Raw genomic sequence first — 17,689 nt, 5'->3', positions numbered from 1 at the left:
ATCTCGCGGGGTTGTTAGTCGAGTCGATTGGCCATTTCCTGCGATTCATCCGCCTTTCCGCGATCTCTCTAAGAAGAGGGCCCCTGTTTTCTCTTTTCACTCGTCGCTTAACGCCGCACCAAGGCGTTACAAAAAGAACGTCTATTATTCAGCCGACAACCGAAAGCGCTCGGTGACAAATGGAGAGGGGCACCGTTTCACTCTCTGCTATGCGATCGCGTCTTGGCGAACCTGGCCGGACTTGAGAACGATCGTTTCTAGTCTGTAAAAGCTGCCTTACAAGTGGTAACTCCATTAATTACGTGCATGCTCTTAACGTGTCACGTTACAAGTTAGATACTTGGAACTTTTTAAATTCTCTATATTGACGTCTCATCGTCGACTGGACTTGAAACTTGCTCGGAGTATGATATTCACATTCTGTTTATGTTTCACTTATTAGCAGCTATAAGTTTGCTAATTGGCAAGATATGTAAAGTGAGATACGTAAGATCGGCGAACGAGTTGAAAGATAAGTGATTTTTATAACTCCGTCATTTCATAGTCTATACCATGTCGGCGCCACAAGGCAACCGTAAATTTATGACATTTCACGCAACATGCGTTTCACGCGTGTTGCAAATTGTTGCGGCCATAAAACAACCGCTGCTAAAAAAAAAAAAACGAGACACGTTTATCCAATTTCTACCTGTCGACGGACTTCAAGTTTACAACAGTGTATCGAGCGTTATACAGCGTTTGTACATCGCGCGTTGTTTATTGCGCAACTTACAAGTCGTCGGCGAGCAAGCCGAAAAGAAATTCGAGTCGCGTCATATCGATGGTCTTTCTGATCCATGCGATTGTCTAGCCTCTCTCGATTGTCTAATTAAATTGTGGACCGTGATGTCCGCTCGCGAACTTTCCAATAAATCAACCCTGTCATAAATCGAATCGCTCGAAAGCTGTCATTCGTTACATCGTCCGAAATTTTATAACAACGCAGCGAATCGCTCGATCATATGTTACGCAAGAAATGATCGATCAGCAATCAGAAATATCTCTTCATTCGACATTTCTGGTGCAAAACCGCGTAGCGTTGCACACACGATCGTATTTTATCGAAGGATAGTAGATTTCACAGAAAGATATTTTTTTATTTCGAATACACGTCCAGAAATCTCAAAGTAGGTCTCGTATTACAACATATCGTTAGTTGATGTTTTCTTTATTCCTTTTTTGGACCATGCATATTTTTATTCAAATTAACTTTATAAATTAATTAACGAAAGAATCCAGTCGAGGAAAATATTTTTCGAGTTAAATTGTCGGGATTGTATAAAGAAATATTCTGATACATGCAAATACCACTTTGCATATCCGATCCTTTGTAAATTATTGTACCTGAATTATGTGTTACAACCTGCGTGTGTGAAGTTCGTAAAGCTATTCTCTCTCTCTCCCCCCCCCCCCCCTCTCTCTCTCTCTCTCTCTCTCTCTCTCTCTCTCTCTCTCTCTCGCAAAATAGCGAGGTAATTATCTTCTCAGAACAGAATGAAGTATTCTTTGCGCCCGCGGGTTTCGCGTTGATCACTAATCGATCGATCAATCGTCCTCGCATGTTTAGGATCTCGTCGCAGGCTCGCATTGTTCGTACGTAGATTACACGACTACACGTACGTCAATTCCGTTACGCAAGCAATGATCGATCGGCAAATGGCTACACCTCGTTGTCGCGGACCCCGCACTGGTGTAAACGAACGATTACGTTACGAGGCCAAGGCGAGATGTATACTTATATTCCTCGCGACATTTAACGCGGGTGAACGTGAAGGAAACCCTGCTCCCGCGTTATTTTCCACATTTTTTTACGATTATCCCTCCTTCTCCGTTGTCCTTCGAATCGCTACGGTGTCTATGCAAAGGAGGCTTGCTTTGCACCTTGAGATCACTCGCGAAGTCAACTTATTAGCAATCATCAGTTTCTTTCAACTGAGAATGTAGGACAACGTAAGAAGACAATATCAAATGCTAGCTGTTAAAAACGTAGAGTTATTCCCGAATTAATAAATGAATAAATAAATATATTTTTATATTATTAATGTGGCTTATAAATGTTTCGTAATTCATACACGTTAAATTAAAATTTGGGTTAATCATTTCCCGAGAAATACATCCGTTCGCAGATCATGGTGTTCTCACGATTACGATACGGGCGCGGATGAACGTAATCGTGCGATTATTCGCGGATCGCTTTTCAGATCGCGCGTACCATCGCGATCGATTATCCGGTTAGATTGTGACGGCAAAGAAACGCTCGAGAGTTTTAACAATAGAGCAAATTTACCTTGGGTAAATTCTCTTCTACGATGTCTTCACGGTGTGCTATTTTGTATTTTCAGGGTCGCCACAAGCGAAATGCAACCTTTCCCGGAGGGCAGACGACGATCCTGCAAGTTACACCGACGATTCGAAGTGAGTACCTGCTGCTTGTATACTATGTAAATTTTATAGTGTGTATAATATGCGTAGCTATTTCCACGCTGGTGGTTAACAAGACGGTGTAATCACTACCTCGTTTAGCCATTTCGCGGTATTGCATAGATGGAGGTCTTTACGCAAACAACTTGACATAACGAGGGGTAACGTGCGATATTTCAGTCGACGTGGTAAATATCGCATGGGACGCGAGTGACAGAAATGAATACAAATAACAGGAAGACAAGTGGAGCGAGGGAGAAGGCACATTTCTTCTGCACAATGTGCGACTATTATTATACTGCTGCCACCTCGTTATCCCCGGTTTCGAGAACGAAGTTCTCGTTATCTCTAATTGAATTGTACTTATTTCAATTATTCACGACGAAAATTACAGCAATTAGCTTGAGTTGTATCACGTATCACTTAACAATAAGACGATGATCCTATAATGTCGTTTAAAATAAGTCTCTTTCGTACACTGCACAGAAAAATATCATTCTATTGTTATAAGAAAACTGTTTACTCAATTTACTTTCTTTTTTTTAAGTAATAGTTATCTTTAACAAGGAATATTTTCTTAATAGAAACCTTCAAATGTACTTATTACAAATTAAAAAAAAAACTTATTATTATATATTTACTCAAAACAAGGATTTATATATATTTTCTTTTGAAGAATATTATAAAATCGATCAAAAAAAAAACGACTTTATTTAACAAGCAAATCGAATTTATTTTAATATTTTTGATTGAAGTATTAAACTTATTAGGACTCTCAGAATACAGTTTGAATAAATTTGATGCTTATGATAAATTTACAATAGATTTGCGAATATATGAACTTTTAAAATACTCGCAACAAGTAATTATTATTTGCGAACAGTATGTATTTTTCTGTGTGTACTGTAGTTTTCGAATTTAACATCGCTGTTTTCTAAGGAGGACTAGAATATCTCTTATTTCTTTATTCTATTGTAGAAATCTTGCATTCCATTGTCTGTTTTATTCGCTCGTCCGAGCTTTTACAAAAGGTAGCATCTGAACTTGATCGCAGGTAACACGCCAAATCCACCGCGACCGCGCTTCAATAGCTGCCGATCGGAGCCGCGCAGCAGTGCATGGATCCCAGAAACCGGTGGAGGAACATCGGATCTGTGCTCTTCTGTATTCTCATCCACGCCGTCCTTGGTGACGACGAGCGTTGTCACCGCCACCAGTAACAACGTGCTGACCAACGGCAACACGGAGAGCGTCTCCGAGATCAGGAACAACGGCCTGTCGCCGTTGCGTGCTCTCGAGAATGGTTCCACCGGAAATTATCTGACCACTGTGACGTCAACCACATCATCGTTGAATGGCAACGTCTGCAGCACGATCTACTCGACATCCTCGACGCCAGTCTCGACGACGACGACGAACAGCATTGTTTCGTTGGCCGATAAGCCGCCGATGATTCCCAACGACGGCGCGAGATCGACGAGCTATCGAGATCAACCTGCTAGCAGCGCGTCACCGCCGACCCGGGATAAACTCCGCGCCGAAGACAAGGCCAGGCGCAGGATGAATCAGCAGGGCGAGCGGACCGGCGGCATCATCGGCGACACGACCGGCCCAGCCTCTGGCGAGAAACTAGGTCGGTATATTAAATGAGGCACAATCTCTTCCTATTGGCGTGGCGACTCCTACGGATAATATCGTCATCTGTACTTTGACATCTCCTTGACTCTGATTACACAGGACATCTGCCTGATATCTTTATGGTATCTGTGGTCTTATATCTTTGCAATGTGAAGAATAAGATTTTTTGTTGTTTGTTCGCATCATGTACGCTGAAAAAAATTTATTAAACCTTAATACATTTATTTGTTTGAATAGTATCAAACAAATATTTATTTACTTACAGTAAATACTTATAGTAAATAAATATTTACTCATTAAAAAAAATAAATTATGAGTAATGATTCTTAATTAGTTAGACGTTTGTGATTTATTTTTTTTATTATGATATCTCAAATTATACATTCAATAAATATTTTCTGATGATATAATTGCGATAAATAATTAAGATTTTGATGTGACAAAATATTGCTATGTATGTCCGATTATTTTATTTGGGATGATTAATGCTTTATCGTAGATGATTAAAATTAGAAAATACAATATATATGGACAAAAGTTTAAAGAATGTAACTTCATTTCGAAATACATGTGAAAGTCACATTAGAAGTCAATTCTCAAGAGGTTCGTCTCACCTTGTCACGATTCATGTCGAAAGTTTTTCTTGCTCTTAATAGACGGATAAAACTAGTTTATATACGGATGGAAACTGGGACGCTGCCACTTTGCGTTTTACATTCTCAATGACGATGATTTGCAGCCCTCGGAAGGAACGACTGATGTATTAAGTTGGAGCTGACCTATTTTTGTTCAATATAATTGATACCGCGAACGTAGCGGTTAGTGTGAAAACGTTGCTGAGCTTGCATAGAGAGCTATTAATTATTAAAACTGAATATTTTTCAGAAAACAAAAATTTTAATTAATTAATTCTAACAATTTTTTATACAATTAATATTATCTATATTATAATAGAGCTAATATTATAATAATAAATATACTTCAATGTATTATTAAGAAAAAGTCTTTATTCGTGATTTTCGCGTTGATCGTGAAAAATCGGTACCCTTATTTTGTGGTCTTATAATTTATAGGACTTTCAACATCGGGCTCTTGTCCATACGTTTGTCTTTAGAGCCCCCGGGAGAGTATCAGGATCCGATTGTACCGTCTCGATTGTACCCGGCGTTACACGTTGCGTAATTGCGTACGCGCAATCGTGAAGGAAATCTACGGCCATTCGGCCGTGCTGCACTGCGCTGTGCTGCGCGATCCGTAGATTTCATTTAGATTGACGCCAAACGAACGACGGGATACTTTAGAAACTACCTCGCGAAAAATCGGAACGCAGGCACGCGAAATCCGTCGAACGATCTCACTAACGATTTCCAACGAACGCGGATTATTGAAACGCGTCTGTCTTATCGGAGCATTGAAATCACTCACGAGATTTAAGCCGCTGATCGCCGATTAGCCTTGGTCGGTTTAATCGTGCTTGACGAAAGACTCCAACGTAGGATTTATTCACGAGAAATTTGCGATTTATTATAGCAAAACTGTAATTTACATTGAATTACAGTTTGCTAATAAATCGCGAATTTCTCGTGAATAAATTTCACGTTGAAATCTTTCGTCAGGCACGAAAGTTATTAATTAATCGGCAGTCAATTAATACGGAATGGTCGTTTACTTGTGCCAACGAGCGCCCATCTCGGGCAGACGGTGCTTTTAAGTAGAAAAGAAATTAATTAGTTAACTCGGCAACGCAGCGATGCGACGTAGCGAAACGAATATTTGATAACTACGAACGCAGGAAGCTGACTTAACGGTTTCGTCTCATGCGGTGGCCTCTTGGATTCTCCTCACGAGCGTTCTAAATATTACAATTATAATTATAGTTCTCGAAGCACGCCGTTAGGCTCGTGAACAGATCAAAATTACAGAGAATGATTTAATATATAGACAGGGGATAAAATTTGTTAATATTATATTACGGTATGTTGCATGTTGTAGATGTAAGAAATGTAAGAAAATATATGTTATATAGATGACGACGCGTGCCGAAGGATACTTTTGGAGCACGAACGAGAAAGAGAGGGAAAGTTACGAGATATTGCAGCTTCATTAACACAGCCACGAATAAGGAGAATCAAGCCAAGAACTTCGGAGCCAACTAGAGATGTCGTGGATGCGGTTAATGCTGCTCATCAGGATAAACTCGTACGTAGATAAATTATTATTATTAATTGATTGTGTATCTTGCATCGGCAGAATAATTATTATTAACTATATTTTTTAAAAAGTACATTTATTAAATATTTTATGGGAGTATGTCTAATCGTCTTGTTTAACGTATAATTAAGATTTTGTGAGATGTATTTAAAAATATGACTTTCTGTGGAGGATCATATTGATGCTCATTTTAATTTTATTTAAAAATAAGATATATTTACGATACGCGTTTCACGTACAGATCAGAGGCGACCCCGATGGCTGCGGTCTAGATATTTCCGGCATCAGGTATTCACCCACTTCCGAATTGAGAGTCGATCTGCCGGCAGAGGACTTGCTGAATATCAAGAAGGGCTGGCTGATGAAGCAAGGCTTGAATAAGGTGCGTCTCGCATATTCAGGAATAAGGGGAGTCGAAGAAACTTGTACACTTTAGTTAAAGTGATTATTAAAAAATTTTTATTATTAAAAAAATTTTTTTTACCTAGGAATGGAACAAACATTGGTTTGTGTTGAGAGGTTGCGGACTGATGTACTACAGAGATCCTTGTGCGGAGGACAAGGGCATCATGGATGGTGTTATAGACCTCAATACTGTCACCGCGGTCACGTCGCTTCAGGTCGCACGAAATTATGGATTTCAGACTGTCGTGAGTAATCGTAATTACGATATCGTGTTTGCGTGAGTGAGAAGCGTTCGTGTTTCTCGGAAAGTACCTAACTGCTTTTGCAAAACAATCTCCTTAATTATGCGATAACATTTTTTTATGTTAAATTAAAGTCTAGCGATTCTATGATCTAGCATGACCTACTTTTTTCATTGGAAAAATTCAGAGAGAGAAAATTGAATGTATTCATTTAAAGAACTTGAGAAAGTTTATTTTAAAGTCAGAAAGATTTTCGCGTATATATTAATCTTTTGTATGAAAGTAATTAAAAGATGAAAAATAGCTAAGAGTATCAAAAATTGTACAAATTCAATTTAAGCAATAGATTACTTTTTCACTTAAGCTTGATGGATACGTTTAAATTAGACGGTCGGAATTAGCTTCCGTATTTAGAATGGGAGCGTCCAGGAGAATAAATACTAACTCAATTTCACGGTAGAATAAGTCGGGAGCTTCTTGCTCACACTATTGATTGTTGGCAACGGTCGCGTTTCTCACTCAAGATGAAACTCATGCGGTTGCATGACACTTCTTTCACGCTCGTATCATTTGCGCGACGCATACTAACTACTTTGGTTTACAACACAGGCCTGGGACGACAGAGGTAGCACGGTGCTCTCCGCGGTGACAGCCGGCATTAGGTCCAGTTGGATGTCGGCCATCAGAAGAGCAGCCAATTTACCTGATCCCGACAGTAACGATTCTCTTACCGTTTGTACAGATACTCAGCAAGAGACGAATCCGCAGTCGCCTACTACGTGAGAATAATAATGCAATTATTTAGTTATTAAATAATTTTATTTACGTCATAAAATAATAACTTTTTGTGCTAAATAATTATTTGATATACATATTTAAGGAGTTTACGCTTAAAATAGTTATATATTTTTTGGAGCAAATATTTTTTACAAGAGAAATTTTTAGACAAGAGATAATTCATCATATTTTTAAAGTTAAGAATGCTTACAAATATTGTTTTAGATCCATTACGGATCGTGAAAGAGACTCCGTTGTTCCATCGACATCCATCACGCCCAGATCGGTTCTATTCTCGTCTGACGAAGAGTATAGAACCGCTTCCGAGGGTGGTCGAAGAGAATCCGGCGATTGGTCGGAGATGCCGGTATCACCACCGCTGGTAAGAAACGGTGATTGGCCTATGGCGCTAAAAGGTTCCGGCTGGTCGGATTCAGCAAACCACGAATGGTCGGAGTTACCACCGTCGCCGCCATTAACAAGAACCGCACTGTCGAGGGTGAAAGCTCGATCTAGATCGAGTTCTAGATCGAGAGTCTATAAGAGAAGCCGGAGCTCACCTCCGAGTTCGCGAAGAAGTACCCTGGATAGTGTAAGATCGGAAGATCTAATGATGGCTTGCTGCGAACTTGGTGAGGACGAGGAGCAGAACAATGGCCACTTGCAGAGTAACAGCTGCCTCTCGAGTACTAACGACAGTCCTCTTATTGTCGAGCTTTTGGAAAATCAAGTGTCGCTGCTGCGCGATCAGCTAGATCAAAATCAGTCTCATCCGAGTACGTTACTAGTCATTATCGAACGTCAGGAGAATGAAATTGAGAACTTGAAGTCGCAGCTGAATGCAGCACGAACCGACATTGCAAATGCGGAGAAGGAATTATCTAGACTTCGACAACAGAAAGTAGAGGCGTCTATCAGGGAGAAACAAGTGGAAGAACTATTGAATACGATACAGAGGACGGAACAGCAGAGAAATAAAGATCTAGACGATTTGGAAAAGATGAAAAATGTGTACAACAGGGAGAAAGAAGTCTTAGAATGTAAATTACTTGAAACAGAGGCTATTCTGAGAGAAACGACAGAGAGATGTGAAATGCTTACGAACGAACTAACATCGAGTCACCGATCTGTCGAACATCTACAGGCGGAAACAGCAGCTCTTAGCGATAGATTGTCTCAAGGTACGTACATGTACTGTTCGTTTGTAAAACACATGATTTTATATTTTAATAAATTTAAGAAAATGTTTGATTGATAATATATTGTTGCTTAAATTAGGTATCGAGGAAAATGAACGACTTTATAATAGAGTGAGAGAATTAGAGGAAAAGAATGGACTTTCTGCTTCGAGGGAACGTGGAAGAAGCTTCGATTCGCTGAGCGATTTAACCAATATTGAATTGGATTTAGATTTGACTGCATTGGATAAGGAAAGGTAAATACGCGTTGTATAAAAGTTGTATAAGAAGTGTATCGCATGAGTAGTAATCACGTATACAATGTGATATTTTTGTTGTAGAGTTATGGAGGAATACGACGAGTTGCGAAGTCGTTTTGAGAAGGCTGTTATGGAAATTCGAGCCATGAGGAAAGAACTGCGAGAAGCTCATGCTACACAAGATGTTTTAGAGTTGGAAATCTTTGCTCATAAACAGGACGCAGCTAACGTTAGTGAGACAAATCAAGCACAGGTTCAGTTAATGGCGGCGAGAATCCAAGACCTGACTAATAAGTTAGCAGCCAGCGAAAAACAAATTAGAACTCTAAAGCAAAAATTGACAAAAGCTGAGAGCAGAGATAAGAGAAGATCACTCTCTCTCAAAGGAAGAGAATCTTTCCAGATCTCTCAGGAGGTAGAGGATAAACTTTTGGATCTAGAAAACAAGATCTGCGCTATAGAGAGAGGCAAGAGCATTAGTGCTCCTGTTTCGGTTGGCAGTTCGAAGGAATCGAGTCCTAATCCGAAAAAAGAAAAGAGAAGAGAAAGTAAAAATCTGGATCGGGCTAGATTGCGAAGAAAATCCTTAGATAGCGCGACAAGTTCTGAACCAATGAAAGTGTTGATTAGACTAAGTACTCTAGAAACAAAAGTTGCGAGCGTTGCTGAGGCCATGGTCAGTGACGCAGAAAAAGACTCCAGCGAATGTAGCGAAATCAGTGGGTCCTCCGAGGTATCATTGGAAGTCCTGGCAAGGCTGAAGAAACTGGAGAGAGTAGTGTCGAAGTCGAAACGACGATTGGAGAAGTGTCTTGGCTCGACGCAAGCGGAAGATAAAGCCGAGAAGTGTTTGCGAGAGGTGAATGAAATATTGGACTCGTGCTTAGAATGTAAGAAAAACCAGGCTAGCGCTCAAATCACCGAGTCAGTAGGGGTAGTGGTATCTAGGTTAGAAACTATACTTAAGGACAAATTGAGCGAACTCACGAAGAGACGGCAGTTGCTGGCGCAGGAAGGACGGCTGGACGAGAGGGAGAAAATGAGACTCGTCGCCGAGCGAATAGCTTTCGAGTCCGTGATCCTGCGACAGATAAAGTGCGCGTTAAATCGCACGACAGACAGAAGCGCCGTTTTGAGTGAATTGGTCGAAACTAGTCAGCTTGCCTCAAGCTTAAAGCGTAAGATTCACGGAACTAAGCCCAAAACGTACCAAAAAACGAGTTACATTCAGTATCTCACTAAAGTGTTAGCGAATAAGTTAGTACTGATAGGACCCTCTTCCGTGTCGACGGAAACGCCGAAGGAGATTAACGCCGCTCGCAGCGAAAGTCTAAACTTTCTGCTGCAGAAGCAGCGGGAAATCAACGAGATCATGCGGAAGTACAAGGACGCGAAGTTGCGACAGCTCGCGGAATCTCTGGCAGCCGAGACGTTGAGTCTGTCCGAGCAGGAAGATCTCGCGGGCAAGCAGATCAGCGGCTCGAACAAGAAACTACTCGAAGATAGACGTATTCGCGAGGCATGGGCTTTAGCACAGGAGACCGTGAGCAAGGAACTCGTGCAGGCCGAAGTGTCTCACGTTATCATGCGTTATGGACAATTATACGAACAAAACGTCACTTCGATCACGGACATTTGCCTCAGTTTCGATAACGCAGACAGTATTAAGCTAGAATCGTGGGTGGACGCGGCACAAGCGCGATTGCGTCAAGAAATGGAGGTTTCCATACACGAGCTGTCAGAAGCTTACGAGGACTGTCTGCGTACGATGAAGAAGAACAAGTTGATGACTCTCGACTCCAAACATGAATCCCGTCAGCTGCTCACAGACTACGCCGACGTAATTGCGCACAAAGCTTTAATAGATTCCAGAATCGCCCTCCTTCAGGAAACCACACGGCAATCATCTACAGCATTGTCTGGCGAAACTTTCGTATCTAGTCTTATTCGAAATGAAGAGATCCTTTCCTGTCTAGCAAACGACGAGGGATACGATCTTCAAAGCAATCCGATTCTCGACGCGGAGTATAGTTACCTTTATCAGCGATTGATTAAGGAATGCGAGGACAGAATATCTGGAAGGAGAGAGTCGAAAGAGCAGCTTAAGAACGTCAGTCAGTCGTTGTTTCACTTGGAAGAGAATCTAGCTGAACTCAGCAAATGTATAAGAGACAAAACGGGCATGAAAATCGACAATATAATTTGGCCTAAGTCGGCGAACAGCGTCACGGATTGGTCCAGTGTATGCGAAAAGTGCTTACATTTACGAGAACAGATAAGGAAGCTCAGCGATTACATGAATAACATATCGTGCCAGACATGCAATCAATTACAAGAAACTATTCAGAAAATAACTAACGAACACAATCAAGAATTAGAAACGCTCAAGCGCAATCAGGAGAGAGATTTAATGGATATCAAGGGCGAATTGGATAGCCAGCGGCAATCTTTGACAACCCAATACGAGCAGGAGGCGGCCAGCTTACGTGAGAGAGCTAGGAAACTGGAACACCGTCTCAACGCGATGGATTCCGAGCATTCGGCTCATGTGAACGAGTTGAGAGCTGCTTATCAGAGATCGATAAGCGCCGAATTGGACACCGATGCCGAAACGCGAAAACGGTACAAGGAGGAGATCAAGCAGCTACGTGCATTATGCGAAAAGGGTTTGTTGGCTATGGAGAACTCGCACAGGCGTATCATTGCCGAGATGGAAGAGAAACATCGACAGGAATTGGAGAACCTCAGGATGGAAAAGGAACAGGCGCTCTCCGAAGAGACGCAGGCGACTCTGGCTGCGCTGGATGCCATGAGAAAAGCACATGAACACGAAGTGCAAAAGGAAATTGCCAAATTCAAGCAGGAGTTTATCAAACAGATGCAGGCGCGTGAGGACATCGGCGTGCTACACAAAGAACACGAGTATGCAAGGATTTCGGTTCGACTCTAACCATGAAGTTAAATTGACGCAGAGACTAAGTGTATGTATTTTCTTTCTTACAGGGAAGAAATGGAGGAGATAAAGCAAGAGATTCTTTCTCTGTCCGCAAAATATTCGTCCAAGTGCGTGGAGTCAGCCGCGTTGGAGGAGAAAGTGGGCAATCTGTCCAAGCAACTCGCCCAGGCGCAACAGCACATCATGCAATTGGATGCGAGGAACAAGCAATTGCGAGCGCATCTGGTATTGGAGACGAATGACAGCGGTATCAACGATACTATACAGATTCTAAGAGGTAGGGACAACGAGCTCGCCGAACCGAGGGAAGAAATACATCGACTGCAACAATTCAAGGTACGAATGGCCCTTGATTAGAAAGTTTTTCATTTATAAAAGAGTAGATGTGGTTAACAAACATGTACACTACTAAATTGATTAACTCTGCTGCAATTACATATTATGGTGTTTCACTTAGTAAGCTTGTCGCGCTTTAACGAAATTTCTGACTGTACCCGTATTTTAATCGCTCAAATAAAAATTCATACGCTTTTGATTAACGACCACCTCACGTTTTTACACATTCTCGAACTTGTATATCACCTTGTAAATAATATAATATTAGATCTTCGGCGTGAACGAGTCTGTCCAGTAAGCAAAAAACGTATTGAAACGTTCTAGTAACATTGCGGTAACGTTGTAACGCTGCTGCAGTGTTACTGGAATGAATATGTTTCTTGCTTACCAAACGACGAATCGTAAATACCGTAACTGATGTAATTGTAATTTAGCGGATAGTTCAGCGATTTGATTAGCATTTAACCCGCCCCTCTCACTCATCCATCAGCCGCATTGACGCATATTTTCGATATTTCACTAACAGCATGGGGACACCCTTCGTGAATCGTCCGGCGTGCCGTCGAAAGCCGCCCTGTCGCTAGACTACTCGCCCGCCTATTCGCCACAACGCCTCAGAGGTAGTCAGGGTGGCAGCGAGCAGAAATTAACGAGTGAACGGAGTACGAAAGGAGCGAGCTCCTTATCCAGCGCGTTGCAAAAACAGTCTCTGTCGGCGGATCGACCTCAGAGCGCGTTCTCCTACAGACTCGAGCGCGTAAAGTCCGTGTCGTTGCCGTACTCGAATAATCTGACTAGGCCGGCGAGTAGTACCGGCGTTTCCGGCTCGCACGTTGATGGAAAAGAACAGCCGGCGAGTTTAGGGCAAAAGAAGCGTAATGGCAACCTGGGCTCGTCATTGTGGGACAGCTTGAGACCGAGGAGCGGCCTGCCTCATCAGTATCAAGGTATAGAAGAGAGATGAATACGGAGAGAAAGGAAGGGAGAAAGAGTCTACGGTGATGGAATGTGTTGTCGATTGACAGTGAGAGAGTCCACGGTGCTTTTGTAAAATATTATTGCGTAATCGTTGACGTAATTATGATCTTATTGTCGATGGTATCATTGTTTATGATCAGTATTGGTTCGAAGATTTTTACTTGAAATGATTTTCCGCATGCAACCGAAAATGTTGCATCGTTTTCTAATATAATGTCATAAAGTTGTGAAAAATCGCGAAAATCAGGCGAGGTTTCTGTCTTTGATTATTACTCTTGCGGAAGAAGAGTAATACTAGAGTGAGATTAACATGTGCTTTATGGAAATTAACAGCGCTTTAAGATATTAACACTGTTAAAATATGGACTGATACGAAGACTGAGCATATTATTTTAAGCGGACTCTACACGATCAATATTATTAGTGCAAATAATTGTATTAATAACATTAATGTAAACATTAAATAATCAATATCAATATATTGTGTAGAGGCCGCTTAATTATGCATAAATATGTAACTATGCAATATTTATTGAGCAATGGTAACTCCTATGAAGAGCTTGTCCTTATCGCATGTATATACGAATGAGTTTAAGCTTTCTGTTTATTACAACTACATTGTTAATTATTGCATTAATTTCGTAAGAATAATTGATAAAATTGGCGATCTTCTAATCTTATATATAATTATGTTATTTATAAATTAGACTGATAACTAACGTTAAAAGCGTGCCTACTATTATTTTATATTAATTGCATATGATGCATTGTGCTTGTCTAACGCTGGTTATTTGCTAACATTCATATATGTAAGGGTCCATGATGTGCAATATGCGAATTAACCTTGCCTTATTGTGGGTGTAACACACTATATACGCTATAAATATCTATAGAAATATTAACTAGCCATGTATCGTATATAATGCGCTAAAGATGTGGGTAACGTACAATTGTACTTTGATGTGACAGTGGTTAAATGAAAATATATTTACATATCAGAATTTTTGCAAAGAAATTTGTATCTATATTAATTATTCCAATTCAAAGTATATACACAATATATAATTTTTCTCACATAGAAATCTAGTCACTGGCACATCTCCAATTAAGAATATTTTAATATCTAGCTATAGCAATGATGGAATTTGACACAACAGCCTAAAACTAAATTAATTAATTTAAACTAAAATTAGTTTTTCTATTATCTTAAGATATCCGAAAAGAAATATTGTACATATATACTTTTTCCAAATAAGATATAAGTTCTATATTTCTTTGTATTAATTTTTATTGTAATTTTTATACTTTTTATATAATTACGTAAATACGTGTATATGTACATACGCATATACAGTTATACATATATACTTATATATACTCTGTGGAAAGTGGAAAATCTAAAGTAAATGGATCTAGGAGAGAGAGAAAGATGTAACAAATCTAAAAGGCAGTAACAAATTCCTTCTACGATTCTACGATAGTCAAAAATATTTCAAGTAAAAGCATTATGCGCGACAAATATCCTTTAGCGATTCATAATTCATAATTTTAATGTTTCTCGTTATCGCGACTAATAACCGATGCTGTCTATATGAGAAGCACTTACGGATACATGTAACGATATGCTTTGTGCGTAACAATATTTCGACAACTGTTTGACATGTAAGGTGGCACAACAACAGAGATGCGAGTCGGCGGCGGCACTGGCGCCCAGCGGTGGCAGGAGACCAAGCAGAATGAAAAACAGCAGCTCTCGCAGACATACACCCTCCGTGCCAACGCTCGTCACACATCCCGCTTCACCCCGGAACCCTCAACTCTCTCCGTTGCAGGTCCGTTTCAGTCCGTTTGCCTCCTTCGTTACTTTGTTGAATGTTACCTAAGTGTATCATTCCGTTCACGCTATCACTTTCACATCTATCGCATCTTATTTTCGTGTATAATTTTCGTATGCTTGCTTTAGTTCTCGTGCCACGTGATAAATTTTTATATTTATGATTTTTATTTGCTTTATATCTTGATATCTTGAGACAGTTGTCTTCAGATGCTTTTATAATTCCGGATGCTTGAACAATTCTGTCATCTGTTTATACATTACAGAGTTGATGAGGTCTCCAGCAGTGAGATGGTCCAGCAGAAGTTGTCGCAGCTTACCTCCGACACCCACACCGAGTTACCATCATCCACTTCACCCTCCTCTGCCTGCTGTAGGCATGGTCGCCGAGAGGAAGAAACGTTTTGAGCTCTAAACTTCCGTTCTTTTTTTTTATTTCACTGATTAATAATTAGATAGTACGTGTGCGTTCACAGAAATGGTCGAAGCGATTACATTTGGTGTATTTAAAATTATTTGACAAACAAAATTTATGGTAGTCCGGATAATAAAACATTGGACATCATTTATGATATCGAAATAAAAGAAGAAATATCGTTCTGATTTTTCTTCTTTCGGAAATCATAAGACCGAAAATATTTTGATATACATACAATGGAATCGTAAAAATAATTTTAAAACACTCGATGAGACACGGACCATTCGGATAATATCTGCGATTCGTGTGAATACGAATTACAATTTCACCACTGCCGTACGAGAATCGCGTGAAGCTAGGATGATTTTTGATGGACCAAAGTCGATACACCGATCGCGATCGTCGTGAATATTGAACATGTTTATTAAGTAAACATGATTCAATAGCCGAAACGGGTCCCGATTATTAGAAGAGGACGGATTGCGCAATCCATTCTTCTTCCACGATGTGAAAATTCGTAATGTCAAGAATTCATCGCGGGCCTATCAATTGTGATAGGTCGTTTTTGACAGAATTTTTCCCAAGAAATTTTTCTAAGCGTATTTACTCACGTCACGTCACTTTTACGGGCGGCCGTTCTTTGATATTGCATTTAGACTTTGATAAGGGAATTTTTTATCGCTAGCTGCGAGTAGGCTTTTTGCTACAATTGACTTTCCGCGAATGTAGCGATTTTGGAATACATATTTCGGTTTCGGGGCATTAATTATCACAAAACGCAAAACGTGCAAAATTATTCACGATATTTTGTTTAATAGTGCTAAAAACGAATGTGTATTAAGAAAACGCGTATTACGAATCATGTATACAAACGTCGTGAGAGAGGCAGCCTATTATAATGTAGTATAGAACTGTGTTTCGATGTAAAAATATATAGGACCAAGGATAAATATTTATTAGGTTTCCGTAATCTTTTAGAAATTTACGTCGGCTGAGCGTATTCGATGAATAAAATTATGCTTTGATTTCTCGTGTTAAACAAATCCTATGGTTATTGTCAAAGGAAATAATATTTTTAAGCGTTGAAATACGAATAATTAAATGTTTAACATCATTAGATTTTCGTGATTCTGAAGGATTTGTATTTGTTGAGTATATTTGTCAAGTTAAACGAAAGATTCCATTTTACGCTGGTTAAATTTGATTCTATACTTGCGTACATCTATCCTCTCCCAGAGGGGATCCGTTAAGTTTGTTATCTTTAAGACACAAATATTTTATAAATTATGCATTTCTGGTTATTACACAGAGAAGATATTTCTGACACTAGGTTGGATAAGTGAAAAGGAAAAAAAGAAATTTTTTAGTTTGTTAATCGGGAACGAAGAGATCATTTTACGCTTGTTTCTCGCTCTTGTTATGTATAGATACTGCACGTAATACAGCAATATGGCATTGCACTGTGTATTATCGCATCTTCTCATTGTGTAAATGTTTTTCAGATTGCGATCATTTGATGTTAATACTGTATAGTTTATGACGTTTTATTAAGCATTAATAAAATATAAGACGATTAATTCCTTCCCCTTCGTCTCTAATCCTCAATATATCGTGTGTATGGATTGTTTATATATTATTATTGTATTTTATATTATACATATATTATTATTGCGATTATTATTGCGATTCGTTCCAATAATTCGCTCGATATTAAAAAACGATAGAGATATTAAAAACTTTTCGATTGTCCCTTATGTAGAATAATTACTCAGGATTGTTTAACATTTATAATATATTACGATTATACTATTGTATTTGTATGATAATTTATATATAACACGTTTGAAATAAAATATAGTAACCATATGTTGAACTGCATTAACTGTTATTTAACTATAATATATGTCTTTCTTAATTCTTTACGTACAAATTTAATCAAAAGAGGCAAATCTTTAGACATTAGATTTGAAACACATAATTGAAGAATATCTTTTTT

At 39.5% G+C, this 17,689-nt stretch overlaps 1 protein-coding gene across 4 annotated transcripts in view; it reads left to right on the top strand.

The window, feature by feature from the left end:
• Positions 1-16,892, top strand: part of osp (myosin phosphatase Rho interacting protein outspread) — a 217,765-nt gene extending 200,873 nt beyond the window's left edge. For 2 of the 4 annotated variants that reach the window (XM_018514035.1, XM_018514041.1), the window contains 13 exons: positions 2,382-2,454; positions 3,515-4,093; positions 6,125-6,297; positions 6,551-6,691; positions 6,798-6,959; positions 7,566-7,735; positions 7,959-8,914; positions 9,012-9,168; positions 9,253-12,093; positions 12,175-12,463; positions 12,990-13,410; positions 15,109-15,273; positions 15,542-16,892. In XM_018514035.1, coding sequence (XP_018369537.1) covers positions 2,382-2,454; positions 3,515-4,093; positions 6,125-6,297; positions 6,551-6,691; positions 6,798-6,959; positions 7,566-7,735; positions 7,959-8,914; positions 9,012-9,168; positions 9,253-12,093; positions 12,175-12,463; positions 12,990-13,410; positions 15,109-15,273; positions 15,542-15,690 — 6,276 coding nt within the window. In that variant the 3' untranslated portion in view covers positions 15,691-16,892. The remainder of the gene's footprint in view (positions 1-2,381; positions 2,455-3,514; positions 4,094-6,124; positions 6,298-6,550; positions 6,692-6,797; positions 6,960-7,565; positions 7,736-7,958; positions 8,915-9,011; positions 9,169-9,252; positions 12,094-12,174; positions 12,464-12,989; positions 13,411-15,108; positions 15,274-15,541) is intronic. The other 2 variants (XM_018514050.1, XM_018514056.1) reach the window with 2 other exon arrangements.
• The last annotated feature ends 797 nt before the right edge of the window (positions 16,893-17,689 follow it).

This window comes from Trachymyrmex cornetzi, unplaced genomic scaffold (assembly GCF_001594075.2).
Source record: "Trachymyrmex cornetzi isolate Tcor2-1 unplaced genomic scaffold, Tcor1.1 scaffold117, whole genome shotgun sequence".
NCBI lineage: Eukaryota > Metazoa > Arthropoda > Insecta > Hymenoptera > Formicidae > Trachymyrmex > Trachymyrmex cornetzi.
The sequence above is the reverse complement of the archived record's forward strand: the minus strand, read 5'-3'. Positions and strand labels throughout refer to the sequence as shown.